The 16,574-nt window shown below is 47.9% G+C and overlaps 2 protein-coding genes across 5 annotated transcripts in view; one reads left to right on the top strand and one right to left on the bottom strand.

The window, feature by feature from the left end:
* gtf2b (general transcription factor IIB) overlaps positions 1-16,574 on the top strand; it is a 124,915-nt gene that overhangs the window by 43,822 nt on the left and 64,519 nt on the right. For 2 of the 3 annotated variants that reach the window (XM_070541820.1, XM_054734022.2), the window contains exons 4-7: positions 1,229-1,375; positions 4,185-4,314; positions 4,528-4,809; positions 7,816-8,272. In XM_070541820.1, coding sequence (XP_070397921.1) covers positions 1,229-1,375; positions 4,185-4,314; positions 4,528-4,809; positions 7,816-7,949 — 693 coding nt within the window. In that variant the 3' untranslated portion in view covers positions 7,950-8,272. Of the gene's footprint in view, positions 1-1,228; positions 1,376-4,184; positions 4,315-4,527; positions 4,810-7,815; positions 8,273-16,574 lie in introns of those variants that run through there. The other variant, XM_054734024.2, reaches the window with a different exon arrangement.
* The window catches only part of pkn2a (protein kinase N2a), a 99,856-nt gene continuing 91,686 nt past the window's right edge, over positions 8,405-16,574 (bottom strand). For both annotated transcript variants that reach the window (XM_054734021.2, XM_070541810.1), the window contains exons 17-23: positions 14,887-15,063; positions 14,707-14,769; positions 14,551-14,627; positions 12,587-12,729; positions 12,402-12,509; positions 9,352-9,432; positions 8,405-9,281 (exon numbers count right to left, since the gene is read on the bottom strand). In XM_054734021.2, the coding sequence (XP_054589996.1) occupies positions 9,078-9,281; positions 9,352-9,432; positions 12,402-12,509; positions 12,587-12,729; positions 14,551-14,627; positions 14,707-14,769; positions 14,887-15,063 (853 nt within the window). In that variant the 3' untranslated portion in view covers positions 8,405-9,077. The remainder of the gene's footprint in view (positions 9,282-9,351; positions 9,433-12,401; positions 12,510-12,586; positions 12,730-14,550; positions 14,628-14,706; positions 14,770-14,886; positions 15,064-16,574) is intronic.

The following is a 16,574-nucleotide window of genomic DNA, read 5'->3' as shown; positions in this document are numbered from 1 at the left end:
GTCGGATTTAAGCCGGTGGATTAGGGTTGGGTCGCAGCGCACTTGAGAAGTGAAAGATGCTCCGAGTCTCTACTCACACAGGACCGTAGCGGAGGACGAGCCTCTAAAGGAGCGTTATTACTCCTCCTGGAATTGCTTAAAAACTCCGGTTCAGTCGGGTCAGACAGACCGAGTGCTGTGGTGTCAGGAGATCTGGTGTCGGGGTGAGCGGCGGCGGCGGCACCTAATCATCTGTCTCTATTTAGGGACACGGAGAGGTTGGTGAGACGGAGCGAGTCGAGGAGAAACAGGAAATAGACGTTCTTGTTGCTTTTTATTCTTTTCTTACATGATGACACGTTTATGTTAAACTCAACTTCAAGAGGAACTAGGAGGAAGCTTCGGTTCATAAGTTACAGGAGATGCGGTTTCCATCTGCTCCTCCAGAGACACCACAGACATGAGGAGATGATAGAAGTCCCACAGGACAGGCTTGTGGTTGCTGGTTAGAGAAGGAGATCCATCAGCTGGGTCACTTAATCCTAATCCAGCCCACGGCCTCCTGCTGGTGTGATCATCAACAAGAACAAGACGCACATCTCAAACATCATTTTACTTTTTTAAGGTTTGATTATTTTCTGCATTGAACAGAATTGGATCCACGCTCCAACGTTTCTGAAACCAGACCCTAGAGGTCAAACTAAGCCAAACGTCTGATTGGTGTTATTTATTTCTAACAGCCTTGGACTGCTGCATGAGTGCGACTCTAAAGCTGCTCACAGACATTCTAAACCAACACGTGGACCCATGATGGCCTTCAGAAGCTAAACTGAAGAAGTACTGGACGTGTCCTCTGGGTTTTCAGCGTGTGAGAAGGCTTTGCTAGCATCTGCAGAGCGTGTTTCTCCCACAGCCCGAGATGTTGAACGACTTCATTAAATCTTCTTAAAAGTTTTGCCCGTTAACGTTGTTCTAAGAACTGTTGTGACTGAAGAGCTTTTGGGGGACGGCGTGGTGTGTCAGACGTGTTTCTGATTAGGAAAGCACATATCTGCCATCTTCTACTCATCAATGAAAACTAATCCATATGAGATCATCGTGATGCACCGAGATATCGAATCGTTGACCCGATAATCGTAATCGAGTCGGGAGACTAGTGAAGAGTCGCACCTCTAGTATCTATGCAGAGCCCACGGTAAACATCTGCACTGGCTTCTTTATCTGATGAAGCTCTACGTTTCTCCTCCAGGGAACTGGTGCTGCCAGCTTTGACGAGTTTGGGAACTCCAAGTATCAGAACCGACGGACCATGAGCAGCTCTGACCGGGCCATGCTGCACGCCTTTAAAGAGATTAGCAACATGGCGGACCGGATCAACCTTCCGAGGAACATCGTAGTAAGTTCACAGCAACACCGGCCTTATTGACTCAGCTGACAGGATTCATTAGAGGAGCTCATCGGCGTAACTCGGACCGACGCAGCTCTGCCTGACCGATGTTCCCAAGGGCATGGTTCGGTATCTTCCCTCTACTTTCTCCCCTGTTTTTAGTCCCTTCTCTGTTGAGGTACCTGGCTGAGTCTGGCCAGCATCGTGATTCTGGCTGCTGATTGGCTAGGGGGCGGAGTCACAGGCCTTGTGTTTCACTGCCTGCAGCCATTTCCTGGTTCAGACAAAAAGCCATGAAACTGAGCTAAATGTCCAACAACGCCACCATTTTTCAGCCGAGTTCTTTCTGTGAAGCAGGCAGGTTACCTTACACTGTTTACTGATCACCTCATGTTATTTTGTCACGAGTAAAAACCACGCCCCCCCTCTGCACCTATGAGGGGCCTTTCTGTTATGAAGCTGGCATGAAAACAAAACTACACTCAGGTGGGCTGACTCGAACCACGCTGTACAGAGCTGTTTTAGGCTGAGTGGTGCTCCTGGAAAACCACCTTTAGTGTCAGTCCAGTGTTTCAGTGCAGATCCCACACACCTGAACAGGTAGAGCTATGGCCTTCAGTTCTGTTAGGTCATTATGAGGTTCTGTAGTCATAAAATGATAATGGTAAAAACTCATGCACATGCTGTTTCTGCTCCTAGTTTGTGGTGTGCAGGAACTCAGCAATGCTGCACAGAAACCAACTTCACTCGTGGATATTCCGTAACCGTTATTTTTCACGGAGAACGCCCGCGGATCCCTCTTCTGTCGGCATTCTAGGAATCGAAATAAAAAACTTTGAATGATTCCGGGAAAAACTAACAGTTGGAACCGGTTCCAATCGATGCCCAACCCTAAAAGACATTATCGGAGCACATTAAAGTGAAAGTGAACGGACGTGCAGCAGAAGCAGCAACAATGACCGGGACTGCTTTGTTTCCACCTAGGAAGTGCTTCAACTCTCCCATGAAGGAGTATTTTAGACTCCCAAAGCTGCTAAAAGAGAAATGCAGATGGCTGGGTCATCTGCAGAGCTGGCAGAAATTTATCATCTCGGACATCATCACACAGATTACCTCCACCTGAGTGAGATTACCAAGCCTTTTATTGTTTCTAATATTGATGATTTTGGCGTTCAGCTCATGAAAAACCAAAATTCCTATCTAAAAAAATTAGCATATTTAATCCGACCAATAAAATAAAAGTGTTTTTAATACATAAAAAGTCAGCCTTCAAATAATTATGTTCAGTTATGTACTCAATACTTGGTCGGGAATCCTTTAGCAGAAATGACTGCTTCAGTGCGGCGTGGCATGGAGGCGATCAGCCTGTGGTACTGCTGAGGTGTTATCCAGGTCCAGGAGGCTTCGATAGCGGCCTTAAGCTCATCCAGAGTGTTGGGTCTGGCGTCTCTCAACTTTCTCTTCACAATATCCCACAGAGTCTCTACGGGGTTCAGGTCAGGAGAGTTGGCAGGCCAGTTGAGCACAGTAATACCATGGTCAGTAAACCATTCACCAGTGGTGTTGGCACTGTGAGCAGGTGCCAGGTCGTGCTGAAAAATGAAATCTTCATCTCCATAAAGCTTTTCAGCAGATGGAAGCATGAAGTGCTCCAAAATCTGGAAGTTTCAGAGCCGCAGTTCCTCGTGGAGTCTTGAATCTGCTGGTTAAAGGTTGGTTTATGCTTGACGCGTCCGCGAGGTTCGCACGGCTCCACGCGGAAAAGTTGCGTCATTTTAACAACCACGCCTCTCCTCCGCACGACCCAGAATTTCCGCAACGCGCACCTCGGAAATTTTCTAACCACGCGGACGGTCGGACGCGGAAAAACATGGCAGACCGGCAAGAACTAGTATGGCAGAGGTTGGTAAATACAGACATGTGTATGATTCAGCTCTCAGAGATCACCGTGATCACCATGTTGTTAATAATTCTTGGAGAGAAATAGCTCGCACTGTCGGAAAAGACGAGGACGCTGTTAAAAATGCTGGAATGCCATGTTGTAAACAGTAATTTCTACTTCTACTATGGTGTAGTGTTGGATGCATGCCGTAGAGCTCCATGCTGCCCCCTACAGTTTGGGAGAATATTGGCTCACCGCAGAGACAAGCCGCATGAACCATAAACGCTGCGAGTTGTGAAGCGCGTTCCATCCGCGAGCCGCATCACCGCGCGGAACGTGAATGCGTCAAGCATAAACCAAGCTTCAGGGTTAGGAGCCAGGAGCAGCCACTGTTGTGGACGCCGTCTCACCTTCGTGCCCCTCCCGCTGTTGACTGCCTCTGCTGTGTACTGCGGTGGGCTTCAGCCAGACCTGAACCTTGCTTCTGAAACCCGTCTTGTGATCACTCACTTCTGCGCACCACACACTACGGAGCAAGCAGACACACTCCTTGAAGTAAAATCTTGCCGTCCAACCTGGACAAACCTCACCCACGCTCCAAATGGAAGTCCATGAAGTGCTGTCCAGACAGACGGGAGTTGGAACGACCTCCACATGAATAAACTTTCATCATTTGGACTGATTTTGATGCTTTTGTGAGCTTTACGCTAACGCTGTGGTGACCGACTCAGCTGTCCTGCCCCTCCTACGTCACGCCGTCAGTGACACAAATGAGCTAGATTTTTGTTGAAGCTGCAGACGAGTGACATCATCTGAGTTATTAAACACTGAAAAGTTGATCAACTTGGTTTTTCACCCAACAGAACGATGTTTGTGATTTTAAACACCTGTAGAGGTGAACATCCAGCTGACACGCTGTGTGGCTCTCCTCTCCAGGACAGAACAAACAACCTGTTCAAGCAGGTTTACGAGCAGAAGAGTCTGAAGGGCCGAGCCAACGACGCCATCGCCTCCGCCTGCCTCTACATCGCCTGCAGACAGGAGGGGGTGCCCAGAACCTTTAAAGGTCAGATAAATACTTATTTCCTCTTCAGGTGTCCAGACATCCCTCGTTAAATGAGAGTTGGGATGCATTTAGTTTGGGGACCTGATCTTCTCAGGGGTGAAGGTTTCCTGCTGCAAGTTCTCAGGTGTTAATGTCTCTAAAACGTTTCATTAGTGCTGCTCACAGCGGCCTGCTGGAGACGTGACCCTGTCACTGAAATGTGTTGTTCTGCAGAGATCTGCGCCGTCTCTCGGATCTCAAAGAAGGAGATAGGTAGGTGCTTCAAGCTGATCCTGAAGGCTCTGGAGACCAGTGTGGACCTGATCACCACCGGTGATTTCATGTCCCGATTCTGCTCCAACCTGGGCCTGCCCAAGCAGGTGCAAATGGCTGCCACCTTCATCGCCAGGAAAGCTGTGGAGCTCGACCTGGTACCCGGCAGGAGCCCCATCTCAGTGGCTGCTGCAGCCATCTACATGGCCTCTCAGGCCTCTGCAGAGAAGAAGACTCAGAAAGGTGATAACGCACACACACACACACACACACATGCACACACACACACACGCACACACACACACACACACACACACACACGCACACACACGCACACACACACACGCACACACACACACACACACACGCACGCACACACACACACACACACACACACGCACACACACGCACACACACGCACACACACACACACACACACACACACACGCACACACACGCACACACACGCACACACACACACACACACACACACGCACACACACGCACACACACACACACACACACACACACACACACACGAGCAGTCAGGATTAATCCAGTTTTAGTAGCAGGTTGATGCACTTTGTAGACGGTCCCTAAGCCCTGCCCTCCTGTGTGACTTGTTCCACCGTGCTGGGTCGGGTTTGGTTTAATGACTGAGAATAGTTCACCAGACTGAGGGAACAGGTTCCCATTCTGCCCTCCTAATGCTCATTTTTCTATTTCCATCAAAACTCGGAAAAGTTTTACGTTCTTTTTAGTGTACAGAGATGTACACAGGTGTGTGTGTGTGTGTGTGTGTGTGTGTGTGTGTGTGTGTGTGCGTGTGTGTGTGTGTGTTCCATGTACACTGTACAACCAAGCTGCAAACGAAGAACCGCGAACAGCAGATATGATGTCTGGTGAACAGGGGAAGCATCACAGCCGAGCTCCGGACGGCAGCGTCTGGTGTCTTACTTCCTCATATTTACACATCTGCTCTTTGATTGGATGACAGCAGCACGCCTTTACCATTGACTTGAAATGTGGATGTTTTAGCTCTACAACAACCCTAGAGAAGTTCTGCTTTGTGGTGGAGTCGCTAACAGTTCGCTTCTACCAGCGGAGATGTTCTCTGGACTAAACCAACAACAGCCTCCCCCGTTGCGGGTCTAGACGGGTGAAGTCCATGAACGTTAGTGACGGCGTGACGTAGATCTGTCAGGATTTTCTGATCCCAGAGTTTCACCGTCTGTTTTCTATCAGAAAGCAGGAGATAGGTGTAGGAGACTATTTTCATGTTCAGCCCGCATGAAACACTTGGTGACTCCATTTCTTTGGTTCTTTGTCAAACCGAGTAGGAGGAGCTTGTTTTTACCTTAGCTGACATTTTGGCATCCGCTCCATCAGAGCCAGCATCGATGTCGGTGGCATCGCTCCCGTTTATCTGCGAGCAGCAGAGGACTTTATCGCCCTCTACTGCTCGATTAAGTGTTTTTCAGGAGACCACTGAGTCCACTGATTCAGGCTCAGAGGGAGAGAGGTCAGTCTGATGATCTGTCACCTTTGACCTTTAGCCTGGTGCTGCACAACCAGTAGGCTTTGATCACTGGACCTCAGGGACCTGCTGGGGGTGTAGGGACTAAGAAGATCACCAATGTAAGATGGTGCTTGTCCATGTAAGGCCCTATAGACCAGAACCAGGATCTTGAAATGAACCCTGAAGTTGACTGGCAGCCAGTGAGGCATCTGGACAGGGTTTCACCAGTCTCAGAATAATTCTGTTAGGGATGTTCTGATAAAACGTTTTCACTTCACTGTCGTCGTCTTCCTCCGCTTATCCGGGTCCGGGTCGCGGGGGCAGCATCCCAACTAGGGAGCTCCAGGCCGTCCTCTCCCTGGCCTTGTCCACCAGCTCCTCCGGCAGGACCCCAAGGCGTTCCCGGACCAGATTGGAGATGTAACCTCTCCAACGTGTCCTGGGTCGACCCGGGGGCCTCCGATGCGATAGATATCGCAGCCTTCATAATTGACCGATACCGATACGATATCAGCAGTGTTCACACAAACGTTCACCTGTTTCGTAGTGCGGAATGTATGAAAGGCTTGATCCAGTGATGTTACTCAATCAGAGAACAAGAGCCAATCAGAGAACAAGAGCCAATCAGAGAACAAGAGCCAATCAGAGAACAAGAGCCAATCAGAACAAGAGCCAATGAGAGAACAAGAGCCAATCAGAACAAGAGCCAATCAGAGAACAAGAGCCAATAACAGTAAGTTAGAAAAACACGAGTTTTTTTCTTAACTGTTATTTACAAAAATGTGAATCTTAACGGACCGCTTATATCGGAGACTTTTAATGCCGGCAGATATAATCCGATACTGTTTTTGGGCCGATATTGGATTACTTCCAATATCGATATTGGATAACTTCCAATATCGATATTGGAAGTTATCCAATATCGGAACGGGACATCCCTAAATTCTGTTTCAGAAGAGACCAGGCTCTGTTAGTGAGGTGGTGCCTCATAACTATTCATCTTAATATTAGTGATCATGATAATTAATAACTGTTGATCACTCTTAATATTGCTAATAAGCCAGTGGTGGAACAGTTGTTTAACCTGCTGTACGGAGAGATGAGGATGATAAATAACCCAGTAGACCTGACCCCTGGTTCTGGGTTGGTTAAAGGGAAATCCAGCTGGGATACACATTACATTCAACATGTAGAGGAAGAGAAAGGACAGATAAGCCACTCCCACTCTCTCTAGGCTGAACTTGTCTCTGCTCAAGGCTGCAGATTTCTGACGGGTTACAGATGATGGACCTGCTGTATGCTAGCGCTAAAGCCGAGCGCTAGCAATCACATTCATATGAACTCATTAGCAAACCTAGCTTTAGGTGATGTACACGTTTCATTGGAAAGTAGCTCCTTATGTCCTCAACCTTCAACGGATTTCCTGTCCCACGTAAAACGGTTGTTCTAAGACACAAACTCATTTGCATTTTTAGACAATGTTCTAGAAATGACTTCATGTTTTCTCCTTTAATGTAAAGCATTGCTACAGTTTACGCTTGTTTCAGTAACTATTACGGAGGAGACAGAAGGTTTTTGTCCCTTTGGGGGCTCCATAGGCTGGGCAGACACCCCGACCATCAGTTGCAGTGCCCTCCGCTCGACTCGTCTCCATGAATCCTGGGAAAATCCCACCTGGGACATCAGCTCCAGCTCCCAACGTTCTCTAACCGTTTCCTGTTCTTCCACAGAAATTGGTGACATTGCCGGCGTGGCAGACGTCACAATCAGACAGTCTTACCGACTCATCTACCCACGTGCCGCAGAGCTTTTCCCCCCAGACTTCAAATTCGACACACCTGTGGACAAGCTGCCCCAGCTGTGAGGAGTCGTCTGGCTCAGGCGGCGTTCCTCTGCTGTACTCGAGTTTTTCTAGCTTTTTATTTCCCTTCTGGACTTGAACAGTTTTCCACTTCCAGCCCGACGGCAGCAGACATTCCAGTGCTTAAACAGCTTGCAGACTGTACGTACAGTATCGTGTGTGTGTGTGTGTGTGCTGTACCGTGTGTGTCCAGATGAGCGATGCCACTGATGCTTGCAGGTTTAGGCTGTTTTCATACTGTAAACATGAGGCTTTTGTTTTGGGGATTCAGGTTCTATTTTGTTGGAATTGTTCCAAGTAATTTAAAAATAAACGATTTTCATGAATTTAATAAAACTAAAGTCTCGTTTCCAGCGACGGGTCCCAGCTGAGCTCTCACTGAGAACAGACGTCCACCCAGACGTGAACGGGTGATGTCATCACCACACGGGCTGCAAAAACGCTTTTATGCACCAAGGTTGTGATTAAGTCATTTATGTACCATTCATACAGTTTACATCAGACAACATGCACATAGATAAAAAAACATTTTGTACAATCTATTTGCATAATGAAGAAATGTAGATCCTGACAACTATTGCTAGAATCAGTGCTTTCAGCTCGACTGCATCCACATGTTGTGTAAATCAGCTCCTCTGCGGTGAGACGGGACAGCGTACGAAGAACTTTAACGGATTTAAATGAAGTTTTGGTTCAGCTGGAACTTTACTGCTGATTTCTGACGTAATGAAATGAATCAGTGACCAGTAGGGGGCGCCAGAGGTTAAGGAGTCTAATTTCCGGTTCTGTTGCGGGAAGCCGCAGTGGTCCAGATGTTTGTGGAGGTGACGTTCATCTGCAGTTCCAGGGAGAAACGAGTCTAATCTGTACAAGTAGAAAAGATGGCGGATAACGTTATCGTCTTATCAGAGTTGGTAAAAAACGTTCTCGGTGGCGAGCTGGACAGCAGGACGACGAAGGACGTCCGTCCAACTCCATCTGAATTCTTTGTGTTGATTTAGAGAGAAGTGATGAGGCATCATCTGGATTTTGTTTGGAGAGGCACGGTTTCTGTTCCCGGAGCTGAGATCATCGCAACATTCTGGGCAGGAAGGAGGCGGCGTATTAAAAAACAAGGAGCTCCAGGTGGAGCTAACACCAGTCAGCAATGTAATCAAAGTCAGAAAACAGCTTCTGCTCCTCCGAGTTCAGCGCTCGCGGCTCCCGTGGGGGCGTTAAGATCGGCGCCTCGGAGGTAAATTCCTCATCAAAGTTGCTGACGTCACTGGAGCTCTGGATGGTCGGCACGAACGGTGGCTTTACCTTCTTGGCCAGCAGCCCGTCCCAATCGATGTTCTGCAGCAGACAGAGGAGCGTTAACCACCACAGCCCAAACATCTCGCTGCGCGTGTCCTGTGTGTCTCACCCTGAAGAACAGGTGCTTCTTCACTTCCTCTGCATCCCGCTCTCCCGCGCCGAGACGCCGTTCCGGACTCCTCCTCAGAAGCTGGACAGAAGAACAAGCTGGTGAAACAAACCCAAGGTTCCTCTGAAACGAGACCTTTGGCCTCATTCACCAAACTGTAGAAATATTCCTAAATTCGTTCCTGTGAATGAAATGTTCGTACGGACGGTCAAAATCCTGATTTATGAAACGTGGCGGCCTCTCGTATGCACGTTCCTCCGCACTCGTCTGATGGTAAAGCCCACCTGTGCGTACCCAGGTGCTCGTGTCCGTTCTCACTCATTTACATTCAGAAACGCCCTCATTTAACCACATTTGGTCACACGGCGTCCTCAGCAGGCGACGGTATTCCCTGGGTTCTACCTGGGAACTTTGTTGCTGTCCAAGTGTAAAAGAACCAAACGGGTTACGGAGCTAGAGGTTCCCGTCAGGAATAAATAACAACTGATCTGATAAATCGTAGCGTAACGGGTTCTCATCTACTTCTGAGGAGTTGTTCTAGTTGGAGTTCGTTTAATTTGGAAACGTCTCGGCTGTGTTCAGTCTGGTTACCATGGAAACGCGTACGTGGGGGAGCAGAGAAGTTTCTGAGGGTTGTAAAATAAAACTTGGACTGGACTCGGATTTGTGCGGTTTATCTGTCGCTCCACAAAGGATCCCAAATCCCAGCAACGCTCCAGGCGGATCTCCTGTCAGCGCGTTTTCTCCGGAGAGGAGCTCTGATGAAGCCCTGATATTAATACAGAAACGTTCTTTCATCTAACGCGTCTCAAGCAGAGTCACGAGGTGCTTCACAGAGACACACATATGATGTCATAAAATAAATAAAAATACTAATTAATTAATGGTAAAGATTAAGAACATCATAAAAATGGGAAAAGTAACAATTAAGATTAGAAAAACCCCGACATCCATCCTCCCGTCGTGCTTCAGCACCAGGTACGCGACTCGGCTGTTATTACCGGGTAAAATCATGAGTGGAAGACCGAGACCTTCGGCGTTCCCCCGTTCTACCACTAGATGCTGTTCCTACACATGGTCTGGTTTTCCTGTGTTTAGGAACATTTCCACACACAGGTACAAAGTGATGAATCCCACAGGTGTGAATGAGTTCCTACGCGCCATAAACACACAGATCTGGTCATACGTGCAGGTGATAAACGAGGCCTCTGCTTCCTGTGCGCTTTTAGTCCCAAAACATCCGAGACCTCAGCCTCCATCTGCTGAGCCGTGGGAACATTTACCACCAGGAGGGAAGAACTCTGACCTCCTGAGAGACAACAGGTGAATCGTCTACAGACACCTTTTGGTGACACCTCCTCAGTGGCCTAGTGGTGGAGTCCGCCCTGAGACTGGGAGATCAGGGTTCAAATCCCGGTCGGGTCAGACCAAAGACGTTAACGATGGGACCCGACGCCTCCCCGCTTGAAGGGGTTGGACTGGGGGGTGAAGCCACCAAACAGCTAGCGATGGTGACCAACGGGAGTTTAACGTAAAGGTAGGAGCTCCATTAAAGTGTGTCTTCCACGGTAAACACGTGATGTAACAGGCCTAAACTTCATATTTTCATCAACAATGGAAGACGTTTGAGAAAAAATGTGCCATCACAGTTCTTACTAGGCTGTCCTAGCTCACCCGTCTAACAGCGCCTCCTGCTGGAAAACAAAAGTGACGTCGCTCAAGGAAAACGTTCCGACTCTGCTCAGAGAAAAAGAGAGCAGCAGCACGGAGCTCCGGATTCTGGATCCGAACACGTTTTGGTGCAGAGCCGGAGATGCGAACAGGCTACAAAGGCATAATTATGTACATGGAGCGGGAGAACTTGGCAACGCTAACTGGTAACAGCATTTTTTATTTTAATATCTTTTGACAGAAACTTGTGCCCCGACATATTACATTAAACACGTTTCCATAAAATAAGTTTTGTTCTCTAATTTTTGAGTTTCTAAGGGGATGAAATCATAATCGCGGCTATTTTTGGACTCCAAGTTCACCGCTATGCTTCCTGTTTACTAAATGAGGACACGGCATTGGTCTAAAACTATCACGGCAGAGCTGCTTTACTACTTTTCTCATTATGCTCAAAAGAAAGTAGTCCCACACTCACACAGCGACCAGAATAAAAGGCGGGTCTTCTTTAGAAGACGAAGGTTTCCTTTTGAAGTCAGTATGAACGTCCTCTTTCTATGAAACAAACTGCTAGTGGCTACAAGAGGTGGGAACGAGATGAAATCAAATACGTAGAGGCGACGCTGAGCACTCGAGTGTTACCACTTGGCTGCCATATTGGATGGGTCCCTCACTCTCCCAAACCTAATTGGAGTTAATGCGTGAGCAACTATGCCTGTTTCTGTGCGGTCTACAGTTCCAACAACCGGTGTACTATTAAACACAGATTATGTGGGATTGCTTTTGACTTTTCTAGCCCAATGAATGCACTAGGGCAACTGGTTACCCATCCAAGATGGCAGCCTGCAGAAAGCCCTAGCCCGTGTCACCTCTACATTTATATAATCGGATCTCTATGCTTCTCATATGAATTTTCTGTCGTGGAAACCAATAAATACGAGGTCCAGACAAACAGGAGCTTGTGCAACCCCAACATACAAAAACGTTAACCATTGCTAAACTAGTTGAATCGATGTTACCTCAGAAACTACAAATAACCAGAGTCAAGCGCGTCTTCCGAGTTTTCCCTGAGGTACATAATGACTGTACATATGTACCTCAGGGAAGTCTGCCCACTTCCTTGATTTAGTTTGTTAACCACCCTCTAGTTATCTGAAGACCTGGAAGGATAACCAACGTAGCTTTTTGACCTTTGATGATGTTTTTCTACTATTTTAAAGAACATTGAAGATGCACTTTAAATTAGAACAGGAACGGTTGTGTGACCTGACATAAAGGTGGGATGAACACCTCCAGCCATCTAAACCACTAAAGGGTTGTGCTGGTTGGTTGTGGTGGAGCAGCTGGTTAGGGCTAGGTTAGGAAAACCTCCATGAACACACCCTTCTCATGATGGAGATGGCCTCGGTAGAAAGGAATCGTGGGTAGCGGACTTCATCGTTGACGATGCTGTCGAACACCTCCTCCTCATCATCACCAGGGAAGGGCGACTGGAGACGAACACACAGATCAGTTCCTCGTCTCAACGGCAGCAGCGGTGAGTTCTGGTGATGAAGACTCTGCTCACCTCTCCCACCAGCATTTCAAAGATGAGGACGCCCAGTCCCCACCAGTCCACCGCTCGTGTGTACGACGTCTCCGTTAGGACCTCCGGGGCCAGAAATTCCGGCGTGCCACAGAACGTGCTGGTCCGGTCCCGGTATCCCATTCCTGCAGCAGAGCGGGATTCAGAAGCTTTCAGCACGTTTGGTCAGAAATCACTTTTACACGTACGACGAGTTCAGTCACGTGTTTCAGAGACTGGCTCTGAGGGCCGTTACGGGATGTTGAGAATTCTCACACACACACACACACACACACACACTGAATACCAACATCTAGAGTGGGCCCTTGGGCAAGACCCTTGGTGCCATTTGCCTACCTGGTACCATGATGAGAGGAAGCTGGCTCAGCTGTCACTCTGGGGAACCGGAGCACCCTGATGAAAAGCGGGCTACTACTTGGCTGGAATGCCTCTACTCCACTAACCCTAGACAGACGGGCTATACGCGAAGAATGCGTGAAGTAGGGTTACTTCAAACCCGCTGACAGCCAAACTAGCAGCTCAGTGTTCCAACATCCACAAACGGCAACTGCTTCCACAAATGCTACGGCACAAGGTCACAAGGTCAGAGGGGAGTTCACAGCAACTCCCCATCCAGAGATTGGGCACAAAGCCCCAATAAGTGAAACAGCCGACCTGAGAAACAGGATAGGCGCCAACTACAACGGCTGAGTGACGTACCATCAGAAATCCGTGAAGATGTGAATGCAGCATTAAGAACGATTCCCACAACCACCATCACTGGAACAAATGAGCTGATATACACTTCAGCTTGGCTATAAGAGCAGGAGCAACAATACCCACCATGGGAGAGGCCGGAAGGCAAAATCAAGGCAGCACGGAGAAGCGAGCCAACTGTCAGGGCTCCAGAAGGGCAGGATGAGAAAACCAAGAGCTACGGCCAGAACTCCACACCTGGAGCACTGGAAACGGCCAAACAAAGGCTCCAAAAGAGAGGCTGCAGCCAGACGAATAAACCAGCTCTCTGGGCCGGCTAATGACAGCAGAGCAAGGAAAGCTGACCAGTACACAGCATCACACAACAACAATGCAAAGTGGCTAGCCTCTCGAGGAGCAACCACAGCAACCCCCCTGAGCAGAACCCAGTATCCACCACTGCAGCAGACATCCAGGGAAACGTCTCCAGCATGAAAACCCGGAAGCATCGGGACCTGACATGATCCACGCCCTCCTGTTTGAGAAACTCACTGCAGTCCATCATTGCCTGGCAGCACAAATGGAGAGTCCCACACAGCCAGGGGTGGAAATCAGCACCCGCCACCGGCCAAATGCAGGTCAATTCATGCGGCGGCAGGTTAACTGGCACAACGCACACGTCACAGCGGCGGGTCTCAAATATAAAGATAAAGCTGCGTTGTTTATACAGCTGACCTGACGGGGGCGGCAAAGCGCCCGTGTTGCCGTTAGTCTGCCATTCTCATTAAAAGAAGAACTGAACAGCAACATTAGCTACGTAGCTTTACATTCCTGCAGTTCAGCGGGGGCAGAAAGCCAAAACGATTCTCGAGACGAGTCAAAGGATGAACCGAACGTTAATCTGTGGTTTTAAGGAGAAACGGAAGAGAACGAGTTACAGCGCACACACACACACACACACACACACACACACACACACACACACACACACACACACACACACACACTCACACTCACACTCACACTCACACCCACACCCACACACACACACACACACACACACACCCACACACACACACACACACACACACACACACACACACACTCACACACTCACACCAAGTAATGGTTGACTTGCTGGTATTTTATAATCTAGTCATCCTTTTATGATTCAAAAGGATCCATGTTAGACACGGTTTGTCCTTTTTACAGGCCACCAGATTTACGTAAACATTAAATAAACATAAACAACACACATATGAACATTTCACCTTCTTTACACAGCCCAAAGTCAGCTATCTTTACATAGCCCTCAGTGTCCAGGAGCAGGTTATCCAGCTTCAGGTCTCTGAAAAGGACAACTTTCAGGTCAGGTCGGGGTTTCCATACTGGGTAAAACATTGTTCTCCGTCTTTTAAATGAGGTACCTGTAGACGATCATGTGGTTGTGTAGAAACTGTAATCCCAACACGACGCACGCTGCATAAAATCTGCAAAGAATCAGAGTGAATGGAAACGAAGCAGAAAAGAGAGAAGAAGGCTCGATTTACAGAGCAGCCACAATAGATGGTGGTCCTATCGTAGAACAGATGAAGACAAACACTCACACAGCCCGAGGCTCTGAGAAAACATCAGCATGGATGTGCATCATGAGGTCGCCCCCAGCTGCGTACTCCATTACAAAACACACATGCTCCTGCGTCTGGAAACACGCAAACAGGTTGACCAGGAAGGGATGGCGGACACTGTTGACCGTCTCAAAAATCTTCTTCTCACACATCAGACTGTTGGAGACATGAAAGGAAACCAGGATTTGTGTGTGTGTGTGTGTGTGTGTGTGTGTGTGTGTGTGTGTGTGTGTGATAAAAAAGAAAATGCTGAGTGCTTATTTTACACCCATTCAATAAGACTGTTGCTAGCAGCTGAACCTAGCAGTTGAGGCTAGCATCTGAAGCTAACTGCAGAAGCTAGCAGCTGAAGTTAGCATCTGAAGCTAACAGCTGAGTACAGCGGCCGAACCCAGCAGCTGAAGCTAACTGCGGAGGCTAGCAGCTGAACCTGGCAGTTGATGCTAACAGCTGCAGCTAACTGCAGAAGCTAGCAGCTGAAGCTAACTGCAGAAGCTAGCAGCTGAAGCTAGAGGCTCAGGCTGGTGCTAACAGAGGCTCATCCTACCAGGGGCGGCGTTAGGCCCGGCTACTTGGGCTCAAGCCTCGAATGTTTTATGAAAAGCCCCGGATCTCAAACGTGGAAGCAACATGCAGTACCAAAGTCCAACAGAGAGGGAGCAGCTGGCAGTAGTTTGTATACAGCCTGCCTGAGCCTCCACCACTGAAGAAGAAGCCCTTCAGCAGCCGGTGTCGGTACAGGATCTGCTCGGGTGCAAAATCGGCTCGGGGTCCTTCGACTGCCGATGACGTCAAAGTACGGCAAACCCACTCAGACAAAATACACTACACATCTATACTGCTGGAAAGAATTTAGCAGTTTCATTATTAAAATAATGTTTCTTAAGACGTAAGTTTGTGTTTATAATGGTATTTGTAAAATAAAACACTATATTTTATTCATAATGTTGAACTCCTCTTTGAGCACATCCCTTGAAGGATCATAGGTATTAGCAACACCTGTGAAATTGTATTTGCAGGAAAGAAGTGTGTCCCGTTTATTGAAGTATTTTGTGTTTAGAGTTTTTGACGTCTTGTCCATGAGTAGTTCAGGTACGCTCATAGCTGCTAGCCAAAATTCTGGAGTTAAAAGTTTTCTGGCTTTACTAAAATACCTGTCTGTACTTATTTGATTGATGGTAGTTTTACTTTCTATTAGACTCCAAATGTAATCATTTGGCACGTTTCTAATTCATAATTTGTAATAATGTAATCGGTGATATTAGCATTAGCATTCCTATGGGTTTTTCCACGTTTATTAGCATTGCGCTAACCACTCGCTGCCAAATTGCAGCCTTTGCCATTAGAAAATCTCCTTTTGTCACATCGCAATTTAATTGCACATGCAGTTAATCATTCAGCCCTAATATACATGCAGCTCTATGCTAAAAGTGTATTTTCAAAGAGGTAATGATGGATTTCTTTGTAAACGTTGTCCATCTTTCCAACAGAAAGATTTACCTGGACCAACGTAACGTGATTACGTAATTCCGTAAGGTTCAATTTCAGCCAATCAACTACTTTGACGTCATCGGCAGTCGACGGACCCCGAGCCGATCTTTAACCCGAGCAGATCCTGTACCGACACCGGCTTCTTCTACACTCTCTGCCTGAAACGCATGAGTGAA

Source organism: Nothobranchius furzeri, chromosome 11, assembly GCF_043380555.1.
Source record: "Nothobranchius furzeri strain GRZ-AD chromosome 11, NfurGRZ-RIMD1, whole genome shotgun sequence".
Classification (NCBI taxonomy): domain Eukaryota; kingdom Metazoa; phylum Chordata; class Actinopteri; order Cyprinodontiformes; family Nothobranchiidae; genus Nothobranchius; species Nothobranchius furzeri.
The sequence above is the reverse complement of the archived record's forward strand: the minus strand, read 5'-3'. Positions and strand labels throughout refer to the sequence as shown.